This window comes from Salmo salar, chromosome ssa12, assembly GCF_905237065.1.
Source record: "Salmo salar chromosome ssa12, Ssal_v3.1, whole genome shotgun sequence".
Taxonomy (NCBI): domain Eukaryota; kingdom Metazoa; phylum Chordata; class Actinopteri; order Salmoniformes; family Salmonidae; genus Salmo; species Salmo salar.
This window is the reverse complement of record NC_059453.1, coordinates 8,332,056-8,359,829: the sequence shown is the minus strand read 5'-3', so window position 1 is coordinate 8,359,829 and position 27,774 is coordinate 8,332,056. Positions and strand designations below refer to the sequence as shown.

The 27,774-nt window shown below is 42.3% G+C and overlaps 1 protein-coding gene and 1 long non-coding RNA gene across 2 annotated transcripts; both read right to left on the bottom strand.

The window, feature by feature from the left end:
• Positions 1–4,390: 4,390 nt before the first annotated feature.
• On the bottom strand, positions 4,391–15,997 carry LOC106592426 (zinc finger protein 271-like). Its single transcript, XM_045690609.1, has 3 exons — positions 15,817–15,997; positions 14,893–15,077; positions 4,391–8,803 (listed from the first exon to the last, which is right to left on the bottom strand). Exons 2-3 carry the CDS (start codon positions 15,059–15,061, stop codon positions 6,396–6,398), a joined length of 2,577 nt encoding a protein of 858 aa, XP_045546565.1. The 5' UTR covers positions 15,062–15,077; positions 15,817–15,997; the 3' UTR covers positions 4,391–6,395.
• Positions 15,998–18,438: 2,441 nt separating this feature from the next.
• LOC106564032 (uncharacterized) lies at positions 18,439–23,313 on the bottom strand. Its single transcript, XR_001319385.2, has 3 exons — positions 23,218–23,313; positions 22,578–22,767; positions 18,439–20,460 (listed from the first exon to the last, which is right to left on the bottom strand). It is a non-coding gene; the product is annotated as an uncharacterized lncRNA (long non-coding RNA).
• Between the last annotated feature and the right edge of the window lie 4,461 nt (positions 23,314–27,774).

The following is a 27,774-nucleotide window of genomic DNA, read 5'->3' as shown; positions in this document are numbered from 1 at the left end:
ATTGCTCAGTTTGGCCAGGCGGCCAGTTCTAGGAAGAGTCTTGGTGGTTCCAAACTTCTTCCATTTAAGAAGGATGGAGGCCACTGTGTTCTTGGGGACCTTCAATGCTGCAGAAATGTTTTGGTACCCTTCCCCAGATCTGTGCCTCGACACAATCCTGTCTTGGTGCTCTACGGACAATTCCTTCGTCCTCATGGCTTGGTTTTTGCTCTGACATGCACTGTCAACTGTGGGACTTTATATTTACGGGTGTGTCCTTTTCCAAATCATGTCCAATCAATTGAATTTACCACAGGTGGACTCCAAGTTGTAGAAATATTAAGGATCAATGGAAACAGGATGCATCTGAGCTCAATTTCATGTCCCAAAGCAAAGGGTCTCAATACTTATATAAATAAGGTATTTCTGTTATTTGTTATATGTAAAAAAAAATTAAAAAAAGGTTTTGCTTTGTCAGCTAGCTACCTTGACATTGCTAACATTAGCTACCTTTCTGGCTGACAAGGTGAATATTGTTTTATTACACAATCTAAAAATGAGAATTATACCCAGTGTATATTTTTTGTACCTGTTCTAGAGACATTGTTGCAAAAAATATAATTGAATCATCTTCAATCTTGTCCATAACTGTTATCGTGTCGGCATCCACAGTCTCAAACTTCCCGACTCTGTTGGGTTGTCACTAGTTGCCACAAAGTCTCAGCAGGGACTACCAATGAGAGCTGGGGATTCTGGGATATCATGTTCTAATAAAAAAAAAAAAAAGAATACTTCTTTGCCAGAAGGATCTCCAAAATCACATGTACACACAGTTATGCAGTGCATATAAGACTAAGGGACAGCAACAGAAGAGGGCTTAACACTTTTTGGGTTACTAGATGATTCCATATGTGTTATTTCATAGTTGTGATGTCTTCACTATTATTCTACAATGTAGAACATAGTAAAAATAAAGAAAAAACCCTTGAATGTGGTGTGTCCAAACTTGTGAAAGAGAGGGTGTTTGGGTACTGTGGGATTCTTTAATCAGTTTGGCTCATTAGACAGGTCAGAGTTTGTTTGAAGTTGTTGAGTGGTATGGAGCTTTTTGGCAATACACTGTAGACTTGTTTCAAAGTAGAGAGACCCACAGTAGCTACTGTAATTGAGTACTGGCAGCGTCTGCTATGGCAGTTGGGAAGTTACCTGAAAAGATCTAATCTCTCAACGTGCACCAAATTCATGCATTTACAGTTGAATTCGGAAGTTTACATACACCTTAGCCAAATACATTTAAACTCAGTTTCACAATTCCTGACATTTAATCCTAGTAAAAAATTCCCTGTTTTTGGTCAGTTAGGATCACCACTTTATTTTAAGAATGTGAAATGCCAGAATAATAGTAGAGAGAATGATTTATTTCAACCCAGTGGGTCAGAAGTTTACATACACTCAATTAGTATTTAGTAGCATTGCCTTGAAATTTTAACTTGGGTCAAACGTTTCGGGTAGCCTTCCACCAGCGCCCCACAATGAGTTGGGGGAATTTTGGCCCATTCCTCCTGACAGAGCTGGTGTAACTGAGTCAGGTTTGTAGGCCTCCTTGCTCGCACATGCTTTTTCAGTTCTGCACTCACATTTTCTATAGGATTGAGGTCAGGGCTTTGTGATGGCCACTCCAATACCTTGACTTTGTTGTCCTTAAGCCATTTTGTCACAACTTTGGAAGTATCCCTGGGGTCATTGTCCATTTGAAATACATCCACAAGTACACCTCCAATTGACTCAAATAATGTTAATTAGCCTATCAGAAGCTTCTAAAGCCATGACATTTTCTGGAATTTTCCAAGCTGTTTAAAGGCACAGTCAACTTAGTATATGTAAACTTCTGACCCACTGGAATTGTGATATAGTGAGTTAAATGAAATAATCCGTCTGTAAACAATTGTGGGAAAAATTACTTGTCATGCACAAAGTAGATGTCCTAACTGACTTGCCAAAACTATAGTTTGTTAACAAGAAATTTGTGGAGTGGTTGAAAAATGAGTTTTAATGACTCCAACCTAAGTGTGTAAACTTCCCACTTCAACTGTAGTTAATGTTTATTTTTGGGGGGTGGGGGAGGATGCCCACAAACCCCCCTACTGGCTGTGGTCTAAGCCCCCAATGTTTTAAAATCCTAGAAATACCCCTGTTGGTCAACAGCTTATTTTGGCATGTGAAAAGAGCAAAAATCAAACCTATTCTGAATAAATAATTGTTGGATTGCATCGTTTCACATCTAATCCTACACTCGTTAAAAACCCACCACCCTACTCCACTAAATCTATCTAGTCATACTTCAGGCCAACAGCCTGAAAGGACAGGACGCCATCTTCTCAAATCTACACGCTGTATCTCTTCTCGTACAACCAAATACTTCTATGCAGCTGCCACCACAACCTCTATTTTCTGCAACTTATCCCTTCAGTACAGTTGATAACCATTGCTATAAATTCAAAAGATCCAATCTTACTGAAGCATATATCACTCGTTGGCCCATCCCTCTGTGCTGGTACAGATCTACTACTCCCTTGACCCATCTTCCTCTACTTTCTTCACTGCCTCAGCATATGACAACTTCTGCACTATTCTAACCCTGGTAACCTCAACCTGCCTCTCTCTCACCGGACATTTCTGATCCCCAGCCCCATGGGCACCTCTACAATAAACACATACCACTACTTTCCCCAAAGCTACACATTCCTTTGTCTCATGCACTTCTCACACCTAGGAACCTCCCTCCTACACACTGCTGCCACATGCCCATAAGCTTGACACCTGTAACAATATAATGTATTCGGCACAAAAGCTTGTACGGTATAACTGAAATATCCTAACGTCATTTGGTCGGGCAAAGACTCAATATCAAAATGACTCTTCTGTTTTGCCACTCTGTCTGCGTCGCACCAAACATCACAAACACTGGGAATCTTCCCCTTCAGTTGGTCAACTTTCACATTTACTGCTACCTCAGTAATAACTCCCTTCACATTTACTGCTACCTCAGTAATAACTCCCTTCACAATTACTGCTACCTCAGTAATAACTCCCTTCACAATTACTGCTACCTCAGTAATAACTCCCTTCACAATTACTGCTACCTCAGTAATAACTCCCTTCACAATTACTGCTACCTCAGTAATAACTCCCTTCACAATTACTGCTACCTCAGTAATAACTCCCTTCACAATTACTGCTACCTCAGTAATAACTCCCTTCACATTTACTGCTACCTCAGTAATAACTCCCTTCACAATTACTGCTACCTCAGTAATAACTCCCTTCACAATTACTGCTACCTCAGTAATAACTCCCTTCACAATTACTGCTACCTCAGTAATAACTCCCTTCACAATTACTGCTACCTCAGTAATAACTCCCTTCACATTTACTGCTACCTCAGTAATAACTCCCTTCACATTTACTGCTACCCCAGTAATCACTCCTTTCAATAGGGTTCTTTTCTTGAGAGTAAAAACAATTCACATCTCGTCTCCATTTGTTTAACTCGGAGCACCTGCTCCCTCTGACCAGCAGAAACACAAACAATCATCATAAGACCACTTCTGGTTACCCTCACCGATTCCACAGCACCCAACTCTGTTTTCACCCAGCCTGAAACCACGAATGGATCAGCCAAAAGGCAGGGGTCCACTTTCTCCAAACTTAACTCCTACTGTCACAGACTCATCTTCATCCTGACCCTCTGCGCTCGGGCTCCAAGAACTTCACCACACCTACCATCTCCGATACTTCGCCCTCATTCACTCACATTTCTCCTCCTGTCTTCAGCTCACTCTGCTTACACTTTCTACCGTTCTTCTTCGACAAACCATCTCCCTTTTTCCCCACCATTTTTAAACTGATTCAAGCTCACCCTCTTCCTCCCTCTCTTTGACCTCTGCCTTTCTTTTTCCCCTCCTCTGTATTTCAAGTACACATCTCCTTATGACAGGGATCATGAACTAGATTCAGCTGTGGGCAGATTTTTTTTTCTTGAGCGGATGGTCGGGGGAGCAGGAACATAATTGCAAATTGACCGCAAGAAGCCCAAACATATGTTTGACAAACAATTTCAAGCCTTGCTTACATTTGTATACGATCAGATGTTTCTCTCTATTTTGCGTGGGAATACTTGGGAAAAGATTTCTTAAATTTAGAAAACTTGGGGGCCAAATAAAACCACCCGCGGGCCGCCAGTTAGGGAACCTTGCCTTATGATAATATTGCCCTTCTAACATACATCTCGTTCTTGCCTTCTCAAGGGATGCCATTTTCCTGACCTTCCTGAAAGTGTATAGAGGCATTGTTGTGGGTGCCATGCCAACCAACATAATACAATGTCAATGAAGAAGAGGGATTACACAGACAGTTTGTTCTGTTTGTATTTATAATTCAATATTTTACACACAGATTACATCCAGATTATGACATAACAATACACTCATATTGTTTACTTCTGATGTCAATCCAAACCAGCCCTTCTCCTGAGCTTAAAAAAAGAATGTCTGAATTCTGTCATAATCCTACTGGGCAAAAACTGGTTGAATCAACGTTGTTTCCACGTCATTTCAACATGGAAAACTGATTGGATTTGAAAACAGTATTTAAATGTAAGGGAATCTCTTTTTTTTCAATTCACTAAAACTTTTGACCTAAATCCAATGACATGGTGAAATGTTTTGTTGATTTCACATTGAACTGATGTCTGTGCCCAGCGGGATGATTCTATGGACATATTTTGAATTCAATAGGATAGCCCACAGGGCATTATTCTCTTGATGCTGTACTACTCGTTTCAACAGGAAGGTGGCGGGGCAGGTTGTATTGTAGATCAACTTATCAATGACCTTGTACAACTAATAGTGATCCAATGTGCCTTTACACATCTCACTCATCAGTTGAAAAAGTAAAGCAGAAACATTGTTTAACAACGTAAACTGTAGGCCTATCTGACCTCTGTTACTGTGAACTGTTGTAATGATATATGTAAATATGTTATGATACTGTAGTGTTTAAAGGGCCGATCTGCAGTTGTAACATACATTTTTAGACTTATAAATGAATGATACTGTATATCGCTATTGATTCTTAAACTATTCATTTATAATCCCTCATGAGATTATTTCAACTGTCACACTCCATCAGAACCCCAAAATATAAACTTGTTTTCCTCCAGTGTTTGGAAACATTGTAAATGTAAACAAACCCCGTATAGCCCAAAACATGGTTTAAATGATCATTTTGAGATCATGGATGGATGGTCCAAAGCTAAAATCATCATTAAGACATCATGAATGGTCAGTCCATAGCAGATCATTATAAGATCATGGATGGTGGGTCCATAGCTATAATGATCATTTTGAGATCATGAATGGTCAGTCCATAGCTAAAATGATCATCATGAATGGTCAGTCCATAGCTAAAATGATCATTATGACATCATGAATGGTCAGTCCATAGCTAAAATGATCATTATGACTGGTCAGTCCGTAGCTCTGTCTATTAATGTGAAAGTGGTTACATTTCTCCAGGTCCATCCCTAAGCTTTATACCAAAACAAGGGTGCCTCGCTTTGTTATTGGTTCAACTTTGGATTGGTCCTTTAATGTGTTAGATATTGTTTGTGTCGTCTGTGCTATGCATCCAGAATAAATCACTTTGGATAAAAGCTTCTGCTAAATGGAAGAAAATAAATGGAAGAAAGATGTAATGTTTTCACCATGACTAGACAGAAGCTGGGATTTAATCCGACTTTTAAAGGCAATGTTCCCACTATCGTGTATATGTTATTCACGGTAAATACTGCATATGTTCGCAGAGTCGGAAATTGCCTTTAAAAGCTGCATTGTCGACAACCCACGGTCAGATGAACTCCCAGCATGAATCTGTGTCCTGGAACGCAGTTTCTATACACACACATACATATACAATATATCAAATGCTTTAGTGAATAAGAGATTTTCTATAATGAAAGCAATGGTGAGGCTTCTCCACTGTATTGTCTAATGAGCAACACCATTGAGGACTTTCACCATTTTGAAGTAGTCAAAATGTTGGGACTTCCTGTGGGTTAAGGAAGGAATGTATAATTCCATCCAGGTCAGCAGAAGGAGTTAACCAATGAATTATACTCCTGAGCTAACATTCCATAACTGCAAGTAGCAGTAAATCACCAACCTTGGCTTTGTACCTGTTCAGATTATACACACTCCACCAAAATAGGTGGTGGTATGTACCTTTTCAGTTTATTTGCTACCTTCCAATACACTCATCGAAATAGAAGATATGGACTATTTTAAAATGGAGATCACCCTCAATGGTGCTGCCCAATCCCATACTGACACAGAAGACAGCATCCTTTCCTAGTTAGCTTATGTAGCCTCTTCCTTCACTACTCTCTCCTCGACTTCTCTCTCTTTTCCATCTTCCTCCTCCTCTTTGACAATCACATTGAGAGTAAAGGTAGGATTCTCTCCAATATGTATTCTTTGATGTTTCTTAAAATTTCCTGAATAATTGAAGCTCTTCCCACATTGAGTGCAGTGGTAAGGCTTCTCTCCATTATGTATTTTTTGGTGTTCCTTAAGGCTTCCTAAATTATCAAAGCTCTTCCCACAAAAATAGCAGTGGTTAGGCTTCTCTCCTGTGTGGATTCTCTGGTGTTTCTGTAGGGTATCTGCCACACGGAAATTCTTCCCACATTGGGTGCAGTGGTAAGGCTTCTCTCCACTATGTACTATCTCGTGTCTTTTAAGGTTTGCTTTCTCACTGAAACGCTTCCCACATTGGGTGCAGTGGTACGGCTTCTCTCCCGTGTGTACTTTTTGATGATTATTTAGATTACCTAAGGAACTGAAACTCTTCCCACACTGAGAGCAGGGGTAACTCCCATGACCAGGTAGTCTTGGTGTACTTGGGTCAACTACACCACTAGTTTCCTCCTCTTCCTCAACCTCTCTCTTTTCCTTCTCATGTACTCTCTCATGTCTCTTAAGGTTTGCTTTCTCACTGAAACTCTTCCCACATGCAGAGCAGTGAAAAGGTTTCTCTCCAGTGTGTACTCTTTGATGATTCTTTAGATTACTTGAGGAACTAAAATTATTTCCACATTGTGAACAGGGGTAACGACCACAATCTGGTAGTCTTGATGTATCTGGGTCTTCCTCCTCCTCTTTGACAATCACATTGAGAGTACAGTCACCATCCTCCTCTTTGACAATCACATTGGGAGTACAGTCACCATCCTCATTTTTGACAATCACATTGAGAGTACAGTCACCATCCTCCTCTTTGACAATCACATTGAGATTACAGATAGGTTTTACTCCAATGTGACTTTGCTGATGTTTCTTAAAGGTTCCTGAATGATGGAAGCTCTTCCCACAAAGAGAGCAGTGGTAAGGCTTCTCTCCACTATGTATTCTTTGATGTTCCTTAAGGCTTCCTGAATGATTAAAGCTCTTCCCACAAAGAGAGCAGTGGTGAGGCTTCTCTCCTGTGTGGATTCTCTGGTGTTTCTGTAGGGTATCTGCCATACGGAAATTCTTCCCACATTCGAAGCAGTTGTAAGGCTTCTCTCCACTATGTACCCTCGCATGTCTCTTAAGGTGTGCTTTCTCACGGAAACGCTTCCCACATGCTGAGCAGTGGAAAGGTTTCTCTCCAGTGTGTACTCTTTGATGATTCTTCAGATTACTTGAGGAACTAAAATTCTTCCCACATTGAGGGCAGGGGTAACTCCCACGACCAGGTAGTCTTGCTGTACCTGGGTCAACTACACCTTTACTTTCCTCAACTTCTCTCTTTACCTTATCATTGATTTCCCTCTCACCCTCCTCTTTGACAATCACATTGACAGTACAGGTAGGCTTCTCTTCTATGTGTATACGCTGATGACTTTTTAAGTTTCCGGGTTGATTGAAACTCTTCCCACAAAGAGAGCAGTGGTAAGGCTTCTCCCTACTGTGTGATCTCTGGTGATTCTTTAGATCTCCTGCAAAACGGAATTTCTTTCCACACTCAGTGCAGTGGTAAGGTTTCTCCCCTGTATGTATTCTCTGGTGTTCCTTAAGGCTTCCTGAATGATTAAAGCTCTTCCCACATGTGGTGCAGTGGTAAGGCTTCTCTTCACTATGTACTCGCTCGTGTCTATTAAGATTTACTTTCTCACTGAAACCCCTTCCACATGTGGAGCAGTGGAAAGGTTTCTCTCCAGTGTGTACTCTTTGATGATTTTTTAGGCTTACTTCTCTTGTAAAACTCTTCCCACAAGCAGAGCAGTGGAAAGGTTTCTCTCCTGTGTGAGTTCTCTTATGATTTTTTAGAATTCCTGCCCGGCTGAAACTCTTCCCACATTGGGTGCAGTGGTGAGGCTTCTCCCCTGTATGTATTCTTTGGTGTTCTGTAAGGTTTCCTGAGCGATTAAAGCTCTTCCCACACTGAGAGCAGTGGTAAGGCTTCTCCCCTGTATGTATTCTCTGGTGACTTTTTAGACTTCCAAGCTGAGTGAATCCCTCCCCACATCGAGCGCAGTGGTAAGGCTTCTTTTTACTGTGTGATCTCTGATGACTCTTTAGGTCTCCTGTCCGACTGAAACTCTTCCCACATTGGGAGCAGAGGTATGTCTTCTTTATTTTGGGAGTCTGTTTGAGTGATTTGAGGTGAGTTGGACAAATAAAGCTGTCGCTACAGCAGGGTTGGGGCTTCTGTCTGCATTGTTTATGATTTCCTGATGCTGTGGGACTGGGCTTGCTGTCTGAGCCTGGGTTGGAGCTCGTTCCTGTAGGAATATGAACACATATTGGGTAAGAAACAGAAAGAGGAACAAAGGCTTTTAGGCGTAGAAATGCAGGATTTAACCTTAAATAACGGCTGAAAAAACTAGATATCGGTTTTCAGGGTGTGGTTTGATGTGGGTGAGTTATGTTCGAATATCCTACTCTGGCAGTTACTGTTGTTTGTCCCTCTTGAGTCACGGTAGCAACAACATATCCTACCACTTCCTCAAAATAATCTCAGATCAATCAAGAAATCTGTAATTAGTGGAGAGCCGTGATGTAGTGATAAAACTCCCCTACACCAATCACATTTAAGATTCCCCACCAGAGACCAGGGTTCCATACCCTTCACCAATCACATTTATTAGTTCCTAGAATCACTAGCTAGCTAGCCAGCCAGCCAAGTTCCATCTCTGTGTTTGTCAATGAAGCAGGTACATTGAGCAGGCAGGCCACGTTAGCTCAATCAGCTTATCAAGTCACTGGCGACACATGTGCTTCGGTACCGTTTTGTTTCTTACAACTTCCTCGCTATCTATTACCAGAGTGTGTAAGTCTGGCAGTGTTTCATAGCGAATTATGTTATAAAACAGGTCACAAGATGTTCGCAAATGGGAATTTTGGAATATTGACAAATGGCAGTTGGGATGCAAGTGTGCATCGTCTCAATTCCCCATTTGCCCAAATCAATGGCAGACTGGAGTGATCACCAGGCCTGGAGTTTCCTGATGTTAAGGGGCAAGGCCATTTGGCTTTCAAGAGGTGCCCAATCTGCCAGGGCACCAAGGCCATCTGCCAGGGCCCCAAGGCCACCTGCCAGGGCACCAAGGCCATTAACCAAAATAGACAATTAAATTGATTTGAAAACAACAAATAAACACTAGCTCTTCTGTTAAGAAAAACATAAGTGTATGTCAATGTACAGAAATAATTATCCTACACATCAAAGTGATAGACTATGGTATTGACTAATGCCTGTCATGTTTGACAAATATAATGAAGGATAATTCATATTAAGGTCTAAAGGCTTGATTCTGTCATACCAGAGGCACTGTTCATTCAGATAGGAGAGAAAAGCCAGTGACTGTTGAGCACCGCAACATCACCCACCTTGCAACCTGAGCGGAGGCAGTCAACATTTTAACTATTTAACCATAAACGCTAAATGCAATTTCGAACATTTGCGCTTATAGCCTACTGCCGTGTGCACATTGCTGAGCTTATAGCCCACCCGGTTTCTTCATGCATCGCGCCGACAGAAACAAACATCTATCTATGCCTTATGATTAACGAGTCGTGGGGTGATCATAACAACATACAAGAACTCAAGTCCTTTTGTTCACCTGACCTAGAATTCCTTATGATCAAATGCCGACCGCATTATCTACCTAGAGAATTCTCTTCGATTATAATCACAGCCGTGTATATCCCCCTCAAGCAGACACATCGACGGCCCTGAAAGAACTTCATTGGACTATGTAAACTGGAAACCACATATCCTGAGGCTGCATTTATTGTAGCTGGGGATTTTAACAAGGCTAATCTGAAAACAAGGCTCTCTAAATTTTATCAGCATATTGAATGCGCGAACCGGTCTGGCAACACTCTGGATCATTACTACTCTAATTTCTGTGATGCATACAAAGCCCTCCCTCGCCCTCCTTCGGCAAATCTGACCACGACTCCATTTTGTTGCTCCCAGCCTAAAGACAGAAACTAAAACAGGAAACGCCCGTGCTCAGGTCTGTTCAATGCTGGTCCGACCAATCTGATTACACGCTTCAAGATTGCTTCGATCACGTGGACTGGTATATGTTCCGGATAGCATCGGACAATAACATTGATGTATACACTTATTTAGTGAGCGAGTTTATCGGTGATCTGGTACCCACGGTGACGATTAAATCCTTCCCCAACCAGAAACCGTGGATTGATGTCAGCATTCGTGCAAAATTGAAAGCGCGAACCACTGCTTTTAATCATGGCAAGGCGACCGGAAACATGACCGAATACAAACAGTGTAGCTATTCCCTCCGCAAGGCAATCAAACAAGCTAAGCGTCAGTATAGAGACAAAGTAGAGTTGCAATTCAACGGCTCAGACACGAGACGTATGTGGCAGGGTCTACAGTCAATCACAGACTACAAAAAGAAAACCAGTCCCGTCGCGGACACCAATGTCTTGCTCCCAGACAAACTAAACAACTTCTTTGCTCGCTTTGAGGACAATACAGTGCCACTGACACGGCCCACTACCAAAACCTGCGGGCTCTCCTTCACTGCAGCCAACGTGAGTAAAACATTTAAACGTGTTAATGGCCCAGACGGCATCCCTAGCCGTGTCCTCAGAGCATGCGCAGACCAGCTGGCTGGTGTGTTTACGGACGTATTCAATCAATCCCTATCCCAGTCTGCTGTGCTTCAAGAGGGCCACCATTGTTCCTGTTCCCATGAAATCTAAGGTAACTGAACTAGACGACTATCGCCCCATAGCACTCACTTCTGTCATCATGAAGTGCTTTGAGACACTAGTCAAGGATCATATCACCTCCACCCTACCGGTCACCCTAGACCCACTCCAATTTGCTTATAGGTCCACAAACAATGCAATCGCAACCACACTGCACACTGCCCTATCCCATCTGGACAAGAGGAATACCTATGTAAGAATGCTGTTCATCGATTACAGCTCAGCATTTAACACCATAGTACCCTCCAAACTCGTCATTAAGCTCGAGACCCTGGGTCTCGACCCCGCCCTGTGCAACTGGGTCCTGGACTTTGACGGGCCGCACCTAGGTAACAACATTTCCACCTCGCTGATCCTCAACACTGGGGCCCCACAAGGGTGTGTTCTCAGCCCTCTCCTGTACTCCCTGTTCACCCATGACTGCGTGGCTATGCACGCCTCCAACTCAATCATCAAGTTTGCAGACGACACTACAGTGGTAGGCTTGATTAACAACAACGACGAGACGGCCTACAGGGAGGAGGTGAGGGCCCTCGGAGTGTGGTGTCAGGAAAATAACTCCCCTATCCACATCAACGGGACAGTAGTGGAGAAGTTGGAAAGTTTTAAGTTCCTCGGTGTACCCATCACGGACAAACTGAAATGGTCCACCCACACAGACAGCGTGGTGAAGAAGGCGCAACAGCGCCACTTCAACCTCAGGAGGCTGAAGAAATTTGGCTTGTCACCAAAAACACTCAAACTTTTACAGATGCACAATCGAGAGCATCCTGTCGGGCTGTATCACCGCCTGGTACAGCAACTGCTCCGCCCATAACCGTAAGGCTCTCCAGAGGGTAGTGAGGTCTGCACAACGCATCACCGGGGGTGAACTACCTGTCCTCCAGGACACCTACACCACCCGATGTCACAGGAAGGCCAAAAAGATCATCAAGGACAACAACCACCCGAGCCACTGCCTGTTCACCCCGCTATCATCCAGAAGGCGAGGTCAGTACAGGTGCATCAAAGCGGGGACTGAGAGACTGAAAAACAGCTTCTATCTCAAGGCCATCAGACTGTTAAACCGCCATCACTAACATGGAGTGGCTTCTGCCAACATACTCACTCAATCTCTAGCCACTTATTACATTTTTATAATTAACATTTGGATGTATCACTAGTCACTTAAACAATGTCACTTTATATAATGTTTACATACCCTACATTACTCATCTCATATGTATATACTGTACTCTATACCATATACTGCATCTTGCCTAAGCCGTTCGGCCATCGCTCATCCATATATTTATATGTACATATTCTTAATAATTCCTTTACACTTGTGTGTATAAGGTAGTTGTTGTGAAATTGTTAGATTACTTGTTAGATATTACTGCACGGTCGGAACTAGAAGCACAAGCATTTCGCTACACTCACATTAACATCTGCTAACCATGTGTGTGTGACCAATAACATTTCGATTTGATTTGATTTACTGCCGTGTGCACATTGCTGAGCTTATAACGTGAAGAAATAATACTTTACAAAAAAAATGTAACTAAACATTCTGATCAGCCTCATTGCTATTAAAGGGTGTTTTGATGTACAGTGGTTGGATTCATTTGGGATCCATCACCCCACAACTGTCCCATAGTCTGGTTTGGAATATTTACTTCTCCCACAGAACAACAAGCTGACCAATAGAATAGGTCAACTTTTGTACTATGGGGGGATAGTACATTGACATAGTAAAATTAGCAGCCTGTTCGTTACTCATCTTGTCGACCAAAAAGTGGACATTTCGTCTAACATCTTTAATATGCGTCTTGGAATCCGATAAGACCGTTGTATCCCCGATGTGTCGGGCTTCGCTAGCAGCCTACCCCGATGTGTCGGGTCTTCGCTAGCAGCCTACCCCGATGTGTCGGGCTTCGCTAGCAGCCTACCCCGATGTGTCGGCCTTCGCTAGCAGTCTACCCCGATGTGTCGGCCTTCGCTAGCAGCCTACCCCGATGTGTCGGCCTTCGCTAGCAGCCTACCCCGATGTGTCGGCCTTCGCTAGCAGCCTACCCCGATGTGTCGGCCTTCGCTAGCAGCCTACCCCGATGTGGCGGCCTTCGCTAGCAGCCTACCCCGATGTGGCGGTCTTCGCTAGCAGCCTACCCCGATGTGTCGGTCTCGCTAGCAGCCTACCCCGATGTGTCGGTTTTCGCTATTAGCCTACCTTGGAGCTGCGACGACTGTGAGATGGACCCGATCACGTGACGGGCATTGGCTAATAAGAATTGAGATATCTGAGAGAGCCATGTGAGTGAGAGGTGCTTTGGAGCTAGGCGGTTGGCAGCTAGGAGAAGGGAATGGCTACCCAGACTATGCAAATAGTCTGCGTAGCCATTTGATTAGCTGTTCAGGAGTCTTATGGCTTGGGGGTAGAAGCTATTTAGGAGCCTCTTGGACCTAGACTTGGCGCTCTGGTACTGCTTCCCGTGCGGTAGCAGAGAGAACAGTCTATGACTAGGGTGGCCGGAGTCTTTGACAATCTTTAGGGCCTTCCTCTGACACCGCCTGGTATAGAGGTCCTGGATGGCAGGAAACATGGCCCTGGTGATGTACTGGGCCGTACGCTGCCGAACAGTTGCCATACCAGGCAGTGATGCAATCCGTCAGGATGCTCTCGATGGTGTAGCTGTAAAAATCTGATGACCCATGCCAAATCTTTGTGTCTCCTGTGGGGGAATAGGTTTTGTCGTGCCCTCTTCACGACTGTCTTGGTGTGCTTGGACCATGTTAGTTTGTTGGTGATGTGGATGCCAAGGAACTTGAAGCTCTCAACCTGCTCCACTACAACCCCGTCGATGAGAATGGGGGCATGCTCGGTCCGCTTTTTTCTTGTAGTCCACAATCATCTCCTTTGTCTTGATTACATTTAGGGAGAGGTTGTTGTCCTTGCACCATACGGTCAGGTCTCTGACCTCCTCCCTATAGGCTGTCTCATCGTTGTCAGTGATCAGGTCTACCACTGTTGTGTTAGTGGGGCACGATTGGAATCCAAACACAACCCTCATGTACATCGTGATGACCTCAGTTACACAAATCTTACAACTGTTTTGGAATATACTTTATTACCAAAATTATCCTACTTACACTTTAGTCAATATTGAAAGTGGAATAAATGTTTGACTAATATCGATGCCACATAAGCCATTTTCAACCAGAGAAGTTGTTTTTTTGCATTCAGTTGCTCTTTAATTTGTTGGGATGTGAGCCAGAGGGCTGGTACATTAACAGAGCATTGAAAGAAAGGCTTTACAAGGGGCTTGTTGCTTTGAATCACACAGTGATAACACAAATTAAATATATAAAGTATTATAATGTTTGGGGATAAAGCAATTCGTCCTCCCTCCCAAACACAGCCTGAACTCAAGTCAAAGAGGATGTTCTGAACATTTTCTGAAGTCTGAACATTTTCCATTTTAGTCATTTAGCAGACGCGCTTAACCAGAGCGACTTGCAGTTAGTGCATCCATCTTAAGTAGGTGAGACCACCACATTTCTCAATAATAGTAAGTGCATGTTTCCTCAATAAAGTAGCTATCAGCAAAGTCTGTGCTAGTGGGAAAGGACAGCCAGAACTCACCTGAGTCACTGTTTTCTTCCTCCTTGATTTCTCTCTCCTCCTCCTCTTTCACAATCACATTGAGTTCCAGTGTTTGACTGCAGTCCTCCAGCTTCACTGACATCGCCTCTGGAACCTGTTGTGAGCTTCTCTGGGCTGGAACACCACAGCCAGAACCCGGCTCTGACATGGTAGGCTGAGTAGATCTAAAAGCGGAGACCCAAATAGTTCAGGATGGTTTTCACAAATATATCTTTCGTGGGATTGCTACAGAAAAGACAACACATATGTAACGTTTGCTAAACGAGCTAACCACACATCACGTCCAACAGGGATTAGCATAAATCGGTATCCATTACCAGCGGTTGGTCCAGCTAATTTAGCTAGCTAGCTAATTCCTCGCTAGTCATTTCGCTCACAATGAGACGATAGCTGGCTACCAAACGCAAGTCACACTTCAACCGTTACCCTGAACTGGAGTTAGCTACCTAGCTTAAGAAACGGGTTGGAGGGGTGTAGGTAGCTAACTATCTAGCGTGCTAATGGCTAGCTGGGACAACATCATCAAGGCCCAGCAGTGGAAACCACTGCAGATTCATGGAATGATTTTAGTATAAACCGGTAGCCAGGTAGCTCAGCAGCGGTTGGTCCAGCTAATTTAGCTAGCTAGCTAATTCCTCGCTAGTCATTTTGCTCACAATGAGACGATAGCTGGCTACCAAACGCAAGTCACACTTCAACCGTTACCCTGAACTGGAGTTAGCTACCTAACATTAGCTATACTAACGGATTGGAGGTTGTAACTAACTAACGAACTATCTAGCTGACTAATGGCTAACTTGCGGGGAAAACAACAACAAAGACGGGCCGCGGCAACCACTGCAAATCCATGGAATGCCTTAGTTTACATACCCAACTACAAGGTCACATTTAAAATCAAAATACCTGAACAATTAATTTTCTGTAATTGTTTGAATGTAAGTGCAAATTATGAGATCCAGTGAGAGCAATCAGAATCGTGCAATGTATTATTCTATATGGTATAAACACATCTGTATGACGGGATCTTCTTCGATGTGGTTTAACGGCCGTTGGCATCCAATACACGTTGCATTACCGCCACCATCTAGACTGGAGTATAACTACCTTATAGTTTGCTTTAAAGTTAATAGATGAACAAATACCCTACCATCTAACCCTACACTAATTAAAAACCCACCACCCTACTCCACTAAATCTATGTAGTCGTACCTCAGGCCAACAGCCTGAAAGGACAGGACACCACCACTCAACACACCCTGTAACTCTTATGTCAAATCTCGTTCAACCAAATACTTCTCTGCAGCTGCCACCACAACTTCAATTTTCTGCGACTTATGTTCTATCCCTGCAGTACAGTAGATATCCATTGCTATAAATTCAAAAAATCCAATCTTACTGAAGCATATATCACTCGTTGGCCCATCCCTCTGTGCTGGTACAGATCTACTACCCACTGTGATCCTCTCAGGATCCCTCTCCCTTGACCCATCTTCCTCTACTTTCTTCACTGCCTCAGCATATGACAACTTCTGCACTACTCTAACCCTGGTAACCTCAACCTGCCTCTCTCTCACCGGACATTTCTGATCCCCAGCCCCATGTTGTTACAGGAGTCAAGCTTATGGGCATGTTGCAGAAGAGTGTAGGAGGGAGAGGTGTGCAGAAGAGCATGAGACAATTAACACGTACCGCTTCTTTCCCCAATGCTACACATTCCTTTGTCTTATGCCCTTCTGCACACTTCTCACACCTAGGAACCTCCCTCCTAAACACTGCTGCAACATGCCCATAAGCTTGATACCTGTAACAACATAATGTATTTAAATAATGACTAGATCCTCATGTCTCCGCCCTAAGAATGGGAGTCGTTGTCCCAAAGGTGGGAAGGAAAGCAACAAGCTTATGTCTGCATATTGAGTCATATAAACACATTGAATAACGCTGTATTCCCAAGTGGACAGATGTTGGAGAGAGTGAAACCTCTTGCAGCACCTCTGCCTCACTGGTAGGGGCTCTTGCAGCTCCTGAGTGGCGCAGCAGTCTAAGGCACTGCATCTCAGTGCTAGAGGCATCACTACAGATACCCTGGTTCGAATCCAGGCTGTATCACAACTGGCCGTGATTGGGAGTCCCATAGGGCGGTGCACAATTGGCCCAGCGTCGTCCGGGTTTTGCCAGTGTAGGCCGTCATTGTAAATAAGAATTTGTTCTCCTGCCTAGTTAAATAAAGGTTCATTTAAAAAATATTTAGAAATATATAGGATTTTAAGACATTGGGGTCTTAGCCCAAAGCCAGTAGGCATTCTACCCCAACAAAAAAAAGGAATTTCAACAGCTAAATGCATGAATTTGGTGCACTTTGAGATTAATTTAGAGAGATGGTGCACCTTCCCACCTGCCACAGCAGAAACTACCAGTACTCAATTACAGTAGCTACTGTGGGTCTCTACTCTGGAACACTCTCTACTCTGGAACACTCTCTACTCTGGAACACTCTCTACTCTACAGTGTATTGCCAAAAACCACTCAACAACTTCAAACATAGACTCTGACTTGTCTAATGAGCCAATCTGATTGTCTGGGATATTTTATTTCAGGTCATGAAACATGGGACCAACACTTTACATGTTTCATTAATATTTTTGTTCAGTGTAATTAGAATCTATAGAGCAGCTTGAAGTAATACAGTTTACTGTGTGCTCAACCCATCTATGTTCTCTCTCCATCTGCCCTCTTCTGTCACTTTCTCTGTATTTTCTGCTGCTATCTGTCTCTCTCTCCATCATCTACTCTTCTGTTGCTGTCTCTGTGTCTTGTCTGGTGTCTCTCTCCATCATCTACTCTTCTGTTGCTGTCTCTGTGTCTTGTCTGGTGTCTCTCTCCATCATCTACTCTTCTGTTGCTGTCTCTGTGTCTTGTCTGGTGTCTCTCTCCATCATCTACTCTTCTGTTGCTGTCTCTGTGTCTTTAGTTTTGCAATCAAAACGGCCAAGTGGATTCTGGGGTGGCTTAACTTGTTTTGGGCCTGAGTCTTTGTCACGTAAATCATCCTCTTCCCTACCATGTTTTGCCCCTGGCTGCTGCTGGTCTAAAACCTTGTTCACACTGGCAGTTTGAAGTGACTGAAATCCATTTTTTTTTGCATATCTAATTAGAAACTGTTATTTTTCCTGCAGTCTGAACAGCTAAAAAAAGCACATGGAATCTGATATTTCAAGCCACATTTCAAACCACCTTCGTAGGTGATTTGAAGTCAGATACAAATCTGATTCCTGGCCATGCGATTTGTGTCTGCAAAGGTACAAATCAGATGTATTTGCCCTCAAGTGGTTTTTAGACTGTTACTTGTCATTTTATGTTGCTTTGCTATCTATTCTATTGACAGTCTGACAATAACATGTGGTATCTAACTAGCTTGTTTTATTGTTTACAAACAAATGAGTGAATGTGCTAGAAAGCTAAACAGCTACATAGCTAGCTAGCTGAGGCTAATCTCAAATGTCATTTTCACTAAATTTGCAAACATTTCTAAAAACATGTTTTCAATTTTTAATTCAGGCTGTAATACAACAAAATGTGGAATAAGTCAAGGGGTATGAATACTTTCTGAAAGCACTGTAGGCACTGTATTTACAACAATGCAAGAAAACCATAAAGTCCAGACACAAACCATTCACATGAATGTCAACCAAATGGAATGATGAATTCAATTAACAATGGTCCCCCCCCCTCTACAGTGTTATCAATTCCTCTCAGATCTACACAAGTACATGGTGTGCAGGGCTTAGGGGACGATTTGGTATTGGAGCCACCTCTTCTGTCCTAGCCTGACCTTGGAACCTTGGTCCACAAACCTTCCTTTGGAGGGAGCCACCTCTTCTGTCCTAGTCTGGCCTTGGTCCACCAACCTTCCTTTGGAGGGAGCCAGCTCTTCTGTCCTAGTCTGACCTTGGTCCACCAACCTTCCTTTGGAGGGAGCCAGCTCTTCTGTCCTAGTCTGTCCATTGAAAAATACAATGTTGAAAATATTGGGCTGTAGGACCTGTCTGTAGGACCTGTCTCAGTTAAAGTGGGTCGGAAATGATTCATTAAGGTCTCTACTAACCAAATATGTTTAGTTTTTGAGAGGGACTGTGTCGTATAAATCCAGCAGCACTTCGTGTTCCTCCCCCTCCATTGTCCCTCGTGCAATGTATATGGAATACACCAGAGCCAGTAGAGAAAAAAATAAAAACTTTACTACCTGTCTCAGGTAAACCGGGGTGGAAAACACAAATATGTTTTTAAAGTGGACTGTGTCATACATATCCAGCAGCACTTTGTTCTCCACCATAGAGGTGGATAGAAGGCTTACAGGCAGCGCCATTGAGGGTTTTCAACATTTTAAAGTAGTCAACTGGGTGGGACTTACTATTGATTTACTGAGAAAAAACAAGCACAGAGTACAATCCAGTGGATAACACGTTAAAGCGAAAATCACTTGTTTCTAACGTGGTCCCCTTATGCGTTTAGGAAGGATCACAGAATTCCATCCAGGTCAGCAGGAGGGATCAACCAATGAATTATATGGAGCTAACGTTCCATAACTGCAGCTGGCAGTAAATCACCAATCTTGGCTTTGTACACTAACAAAGTAGGTGGTGGTATGTACCTTTTTGAGTTTATTTTCTACCTTCCAATACACTTAGAATAGTAGAATAGATATGGATTTCTTTAAGAGATAGGGCATGGGCAGCACCATTGAGGGCTGTCACAGAAGACAGCATTGCAATGGATAGGAGGTGTGCCTTTACATTCCTATGGAGTTAGCTTATGTAGCCTCTTCCTCTACTTCTCTCTCTTCTGCCTTAATGTGGCTCTGTTCACCCTCCTCCTCTTTGACAATCACATTGAGAGTACATGTAGGTTTCTCTCCAATGTGTCTTAACTGATGATTCCTTATGTTTGTTGCCCAACTGAAACTCTTCCCACAAAGTGTGCAATGGTACGGCTTCTCCCCTGTATGTACTCTTTGATGTTCCTTAAGTACTGAATAATAATTTAAGCTTTTCCCACATTGGGTACAGCGGTAAGGTTTCTCTCCATTATGTGCTCTCTCGTGTCCCGTAAGTTTTACTTTCTCACTGAAACTCTTCCCACATTGGGAGCAGTGGTAAGGCTTGTGATTTTTCTGATGAGTCTTCAGGTTTCCTAACTGACTGAAACTCTTCTCACAAAGAGAGCAGTGGTACGGCTTCTCCCCAGTATGTACTCTTTGATGGTCCTTAAGTCTTCCTGAATGATTGAAGCTCTTCTCACACTGGGAGCAGGGGTAAGGATTCTCTCCAATGTGCATTCTCTGGTGAGCCTTTAGCTTGCTTGGTGTCTGAAAACTCTTCCCACATTGATGGCAAAAGTAAGTCTTATTTATTTTGGGAGTTTGTTGGTGTGATTTGTGGCGAGTTGGATAAATACAACTGTCACTACAGCAGGGTTGGGGCTTCTGTCTGCGGTTTCCTGATGCTGTGGGACTGGGCTTGCTGTCTGAGCCTGGGTTCGAGCTCTCTCCTGTAAGAATATGAACACATATTGGGTAAGAAACAGACAGAGCGGAAACAAAGGCTTTTGGGTTTAAAAATGCAGGATTCAACATGAATTTGGTGGGATGTGAGCTGGAAGGTGTGTACATTAACAGAGCCTTAACATACTTTACAAGGGGCTTGTTGCTTTGTATCACACAGAGATAAATTACAATGCATTGCACACTGGTGAGTACTCGACAGACATTTGTTTTGGCACTCACCCTCCCACATTCAGAAGCCTGAGGGGTATACTACAAAGCAGGATCAATGAGTTAGCCAGCTAACTTGCCGAAATATTCAGAAATAACTTTAAGCTTGATATTGGCATGGTCTAATTGACTTTGAGTAAAGCCAGTGTGTCTATGCATGAGGATGACTCAACACTGTACATGTCAGCTACTACAGCGACTGAAATGACAGCAACACTTAACAAAGAGCTGCAGTTAGTTTCAGAATAGGTGGCAAGGAATCAAAAACCAAAAGCATTGTATTTGGGACAAATCATTCACTAAACCTCAACTAAATCTTGTAATGAATAATGTGGAAATCGAGCAGATTGAGGAGACTAAACTGTATGGAGTAACCCTGGATTGTAAACTGTCATTGTCAAAACATACTGATACAACAGTAGCTAGAATGGGGAGAAGTCTGTCCACAATAAAGCGCTGCTCTGCATTCTTAACAACACTATCAACAAGGCAGGTCCTACAGGCCCTAGTTTTGTCGCACCTGAATACTGTTCAGTCGTGTGGTCAGGTGCCACAAAAATGGACTTCGAAAAATTGCAATTGGCTCAGAACAGGGCAGCACGGCTGGTCTTTGGATGTACACAGAGAGCATTAATAATATGCATGTTAATCTCTCCTGGCTCAAAGTGGAGGAGAGATTGACTTCATCACTACTTGTATTTGTGAGAGGTATTGACATGTTGAAAGCACCGAGCTGTCTGTCTAAACTACTGGCACACAGCTCGGACACCGATGCATACTGGAGGTCGACCGATTCATCGGAATGGCCGATAAATTAGGGCCGATTTCAAGTTTTCATAACAATCTGCACTCCATGAGGAGACTGCGTGGCAGGCTGACTACCTGTTATGCGAGTGCAGCAAGGAGCCAAGGTAAGGTGCTAGCTAGTATTAAACTTATTTTATAAAAAACAATCAATCTTAACATAATCACTAGTTAACTACACATGGTTGATGATATTACTAGTTTATCTAACGTGTCCTGCGTTGCATATAATCGATGCGGTGCCTGTTAATTTATCATTGAATCACAGCCTACTTCGCCAAATGGGTGATTTAACAAGCGCATTCGCGAAAAAAAGCACTGTCGTTGCACCAATGTGTACCTAACCATAAACATCAACGCCTTTCTTAAAATCAGTACACAGAAGTATATATTTTTAAACCTGCATATTTAGTTAAAAGAAATGAATGTTAGCAGGCAATATTAAACTAGGGAAATTGTGTCACTTCTCTTGCGTTCATTGCACACAGAGTCGGGGTATATGCAACAGTTTGGGCCGCCTGGCTCGTTGCGAACTAATTTGCCAGAATTTTACATAATTATGACATAACATTGAAGGTTCTGCAATGTAACAGCAATATTTAGGCTTATAGATGCCACCCGTTCGATAAAATACGGAACGGTTCCGTATTTCACTGAAATAATTTAAAAAACAGATAAAAATACACCCTATTATACAGGTGGGACATGTACACATGGATTTTGTGTTGTAGATATGTGGTAGTAGAGTAGAGGCCTGAGGGCACACACTTAGTATGTTGTGAAAACTCTTATGAATGTATTGTAATGTTTTTAAAATGTATAACTGCCTTCATTTTGCTGGACCTCAGGAAGAGTATGGGGATCCATAATAAATACAAATACAAACTTGTCTAAATATTCAGAAATAACTTGAAGCTTGATATTGGCATGGTGTAATTTGACTCAACAACCCAAAACACACATATAAGTTTAGATTTCTTAATGTACCAGAAAATCAACGGTAATGTGGGGTTGTTAATCAAAATTAGCTGGTTAATTCAATGATCCTGATTTTTATAACCCAAAGATGATGTTGTTAGCCTGAATTTACCTGAGTCAACGGAGTCACTGTTTCTGTCCTCGCTCTATCCCTCCTCCTCTTTGACAATCACATTGAGTTCCACTGTTTGACTGCAGTCCTCCAGCCTCACTGACACCATCTCTGGAACCCGCTGTGAGCTTCTCTGGGCGGGAACACCACAGCCAGAACCCGGTTCAGACATGGTCAGCTAGAGGTGGATCTAAAAAGAGGAGACCCAACGAGTTCAGGGGGATTTTCACAAACCTTGATCGTGGGATAGTTCCAAAAATATATATATATATAACTAAAATAGTTAACAACTCATCCCGTCCAACAGGGATTAACACAAACCGGTAGCCAATTAGTTTAGCAACGGTTGGTCAAGATAATTTAGCTAGCTAACTACCTAGCCAAGCGCCAGCTAACTTATTCCTCACTAGACATTTTACTCAAAATGCAACGATAGCTGGCTAAGTATAAAATAAAGACACATTTCAACTCTCACTGAATTTAGTTAGCTAGCTACACAAACGGGTTGGATTGGAGTGTAGTTCTAGCTAGGTTGGATAACAACAAAGCCAGGCCGCGGCAACCACTAACGATTCATGGAATGCGTTAGTTTACAGACCAAATTTACAAGCTCACATTGAAAATGTTAGCAGTAGGCTACCTGATATTGATTTCCTTTAGCTACTTGTTTGGTTGAGGAGATCCAGTGAGAGCGCTAGCAGAATCAATCATCCACCTGCCGACATCAGCGTCTCGTCAGCAACATTAATGAAGTACTTCCGGGTCACGGAATTTCGGAAATTTTCAAAAATAAAAGTCCCCCCATGTAATAGTAGAAAAGTGTCAATAACCCTTATTTATTCATGATATAGAAAAAAAAGTGTCTAAACGCTAGGGATGGGGGAAAAGTGTGACACCCATCAGGCCCCCGAGGACTGGAATTGCCCAGACCTGGTATTGGCTGATAGAGTGAAAACTATTCTAGGTGCTGCACTAGGGAATACTCAGTAGGGTCTGTAGAATACCATTTCATGGGAGACTAAATTATATGGCGTGTTGCTGGCCTTTTACTCCACCCAATCCATTGTACAAAACATTAGGAACACCTGCTCTTTCCATGACATAGACTGGTGAAGTAAATCCAGGTGAAATTTGACACGTGTAACCTTTATTTAACTAGTCAAGTGAGTTAAGAACAAATTCTTATTTTTCAATGACGGCCTACATAGACTGGTGAAATACATCCAGGTGAAAGCTATGAACCCTTATTGATGTCACTTGTTAAATCCACTTCAATCAGTGTAGATGAAGGGGAGGAGACAGGTTAAAGAAGAAATGTGATGCCTTGAGACAATTGAGACATGGATTGTGTACAGAACATTTGGAAAATATTCAGATCCCTTGACTTTTCCCACATCAACATATAATACCCCATAATGACAAAGCAAAAACAGGTTTCTAGAAAATTTTGCACATTTATTAAAACTAAAAAACTTAAATAACACATTTACATAAGTATTCAGACCCTTTACTAGGTACTTTGTTGAAGCATTTTTGGCAGCGATTGCAGCCTCGAGTCTTAGGTATGACACTACAAGCTTGGCACACCTGTATTTTGGGTGTTTCTCACATTCTTCTCTGCAGATCCTCTCAAGCTCTGTCAGGTTGGCTGGGGAGCGTTGCTGCACAGCTTTTTCAGGTCTCTCCAGAGATGGTCAATCGGGTTCAAGTCCGGGCTCTAGCTGGGCTATTCAAGGGCATTCAGAGTCTTGTCGCGAAGCCACTCCTGCTTTCTCTTGGCTGTGTGCTTAGGGTTGTTGACCTGTTGGAAGGTGAACCTTCAACCCCGGGCTGAAGTCCTGAGTGCTCTGGAGCAGGTTTTCATTAAGGATCTCTCTATACATTGCTCCGTTCATCTTTCCCTCGATCCTGACTAGTCTCCCAGTCCCTGCCGCTGACAAACACCCCCACAGCATGATGCTGCCACCACCATGCTTCACAGTAGGGATGCTGCCAGGTTTCCTCCAGACGTGACGATTGGCATTCAGGCCAAAGAGTTCAATCTTGGTTTCATCAGACCAGAGAATCTTGTTTCTCATGGTCTGAGAGTCCTTTAGGTGCCATTTGGCAAACTCCAAGTGGATTGTCATGTGCCTTTTACTGAGGAGTGGCTTCCATCTGGCCATTCTACCATAAAGGCCTGATTGGTGGAGTGCAGCAGAGATGGTTGTCAGTTTGCCCGGGTGTCCAGCTCTAGGAAGAGTCTTGGTGGTTCCAAACTTCTTCCATTTAAGAATGATGAGGCCACTGTGTTCTTGGGGACCTTCAATGTTGCAGAAATTTTTTGGTACCCTTCCCCAGATGTATGTCTCGACAGAATCCTGTCTCGGAGCTCTATGGACAATTCCTTCAACCTCATAGCTTGTTTTTTGCTCTCTCATGCACTGTCAACTGTGGGACCTTATATAGACACGTGTGTGCCTTTCCAAATCATGTCTAATCAATTGAATTTACAACAGGTGGACTGCAAGTTGTAGAAACATCTCAAGGATTAATATTTATGTAAATAAGCTATTTCTGTATTTTATTTTTAATACATTTGCAAAAATGTCTAAAAACCTGTTCTCGCTTTGTCATTATGGGGTATTGTGTGTAGATAAAGAATGGTCCATCACCCAAAGGACATCCAGCCAACTTCACACAACTGTGGGAAGCATTGGATTCAACATGGGCCAGCATCCCTATAGAATGCTTTCGACACCTTGTAGAGTCCATGCCCTGACAAATTGAGGCTGTTCTGAGGGCAAAAGGGGGTGCAACTCAATATTAGGAAGGTGTTCCTAATGTTCTGTACACTCAGTGTACATATGGTGTCATTTCATGGGGCACTGAATAATACAGAGTGTTGCTGGTCCGATTGTTTTTTTTACATCATTTTAACATTATGCCCTATGCAAAGATGCAAAAAAGTTTTCCCCCGGACTTTTATTTTGAATACAAATTCTGAAAACCCGAAGTCTTAATGTGGATAGGATACAGCTAGTGTGTTGCTGCCATGACCCTAATCCTGCTGACTGTGTCTGGTCTGGATTAATGGAGCACTGCAATAAATGTTTGTGAGTGTCATATCAGCTGTAGTAGCTGTGCATATTTTGGCCATCTGACAGATACATCACTTTTTTAGTCTGTGGCTGAAAATAGGGAGTTTTCGCCCTCCCAAGTCTGGGTAACTGCAGAGTTGTGCTGTGTTCTTATGAAGAATCTCAAATATAAAATATATTTTGATTTGTTTAACACTTCTTTGTTTACTATATGATTTCATATGTGTTATTTCATAGTTTTGATGTCTTCATTATTATTATACAATGTAGAAAATAGTCAAAATAAAGAAAAACCCTGGAATGAGTTGGTGTGTCTAAACTTTTGACTGGTACTGTATGTGTATATATATTTTTTTTATTGTTGCCTGTTTTGCATGTTATTTTGGCATTAATACGTGTCACATTTCAGTTTGCAAACAATGTAAAAGAAATTAATAAAACATTGAGTTAATAAAGCCACATACAAACTTGGTCTCTTTTTTTGCTTTCTTGAGTAAGGCAGCTCCAAAATGCAGGTGTTTCAGCCTAGCTCAGTGCCTTCTGTGGTGGTGGGACAGCCAGCGGAAAATACGAAACATTGGTAATGGTAATTGGTAATGTTCTCTAGTTGCTCCGTGATTGGCTCAGTGTTCTGTCACTCATGGGGACACTACGTCACCGCAAAATCTACGGGTAGAGCTTGAAAATTAGATTTTGATCTAACTTTATTAAGCATTAATCTAACTTTATTAAACGAGCACCACTATTTATTCATCACAGACATTCACCAGAGTAGCCTCTTCTCTGGGCAGATGAATGAGTAGAAAAGAGACTGTGCGTAAAGTAGATAATCCTACACAGGCCTGCAGTGTGATGTTATATTATTCCAACAATTAATGTATGGCATCTTTTATTCTTATGATTTATCATCACCATGATACAATAGACTTTTCATGGATAAAGACAATCTACCAACATCATCCACCTTTAATGAAGAAGAAGATTACAGTTTGTTTGCATTTATTATTTAATTAATGGATACTTTACAATATTCTAAACCAGGGGTTGGAACCAGTTCAGGAAACAGAAAAGAAAACTGGAATTTCAAGGAACAGAACCAGAACTGACAACGAAAGGGATCTATACTGTTCCGAAACAGAACAGTTATTTTAAAAGCATGGGAACTGGTTAATAATGTTATTTTACATTCCAGGCATTTTTTTCCAGTCCCTATGCACTCAGAAATGTATTCCAGTGTCTGCCTGCTGAAAATCTTTGCCAGTGTGTGTGTAGGCTACATTCCCCCTCCTCTCCCACTGAAGCCTGCACAGTCTACTGTAGCTACTGACATTACAGGCGTGATTCAGACATTACGGAGAGAGAGGTTTAATTAGAGAACATTGATTAACTATTTCAATGCTAGTTAAGGATACTATAGTTATCACGTTTCACATTAGATTTATTAACTACAAAAAAGGTAAAACATGTTTTTATTTTAATTCTGGTGCTGTTCTGCACACACAAGCTTGTTAGCTAGCTCTGACCTAGCTTTCCAAAACTCTAGGAGGCATTATCTGTACTGTAATGGAACTGAGAGTCACGATTAAGGGATAGTTCTGGTCCAACGTTAGTTAAAGCCAACTCTGAAGTTCAACGATTTTCAAAGTTTCATCATAGAAGCCGCTCCTTCGTAGGTGTACTTCTGTGGGCCTAATTCAGATAATACATGGTCATAACAGATAATACATGTCATAACAACAAGATGCCCAGCGTGTAATGGTTAGAACCGGTTCAGAACTTTACTTTGCTGGAATGGAACAAAAAAACAATAACGGTTCTGTTCAGAACGAAATGATTGGAAAATACTTTCAGGTTCCAAACCCTGTTTTAAACACTGGTTCCATCCAGATCATGACATAACAATAGACTTGATGTCAATACAAACCAGCCCTTCTACTGAGTTTAATCATGTATAAAAAATATCCACAACTGAATTCTACTGGAGTCTATGGACTTATTTTGTATTCAATAGAATAGCCCATAGGGCCCATGGTGAAATGTAGTGCACTACAGAATAGGGCCCATGGTCAAAAGTAGTGCACTACAGAATAGGGCCCATAGTCAAAAGTAGTTCACTA

What these genes read in the sequence shown, in the direction of transcription:
- LOC106592426 (XM_045690609.1), bottom strand. Translation starts at nt 15,061, where the DNA reads ATGTCAGAGCCGGGTTCTGGCTGTGGTGTTCCAGCCCAGAGAAGCTCA. An exon ending in GGAAGAAAACAGTGACTCAG is followed by an intron (nt 8,804 to 14,892) that starts GTGAGTTCTGGC and finishes ATATTCCTACAG; the next exon opens with GAACGAGCTCCAACCCAGGC.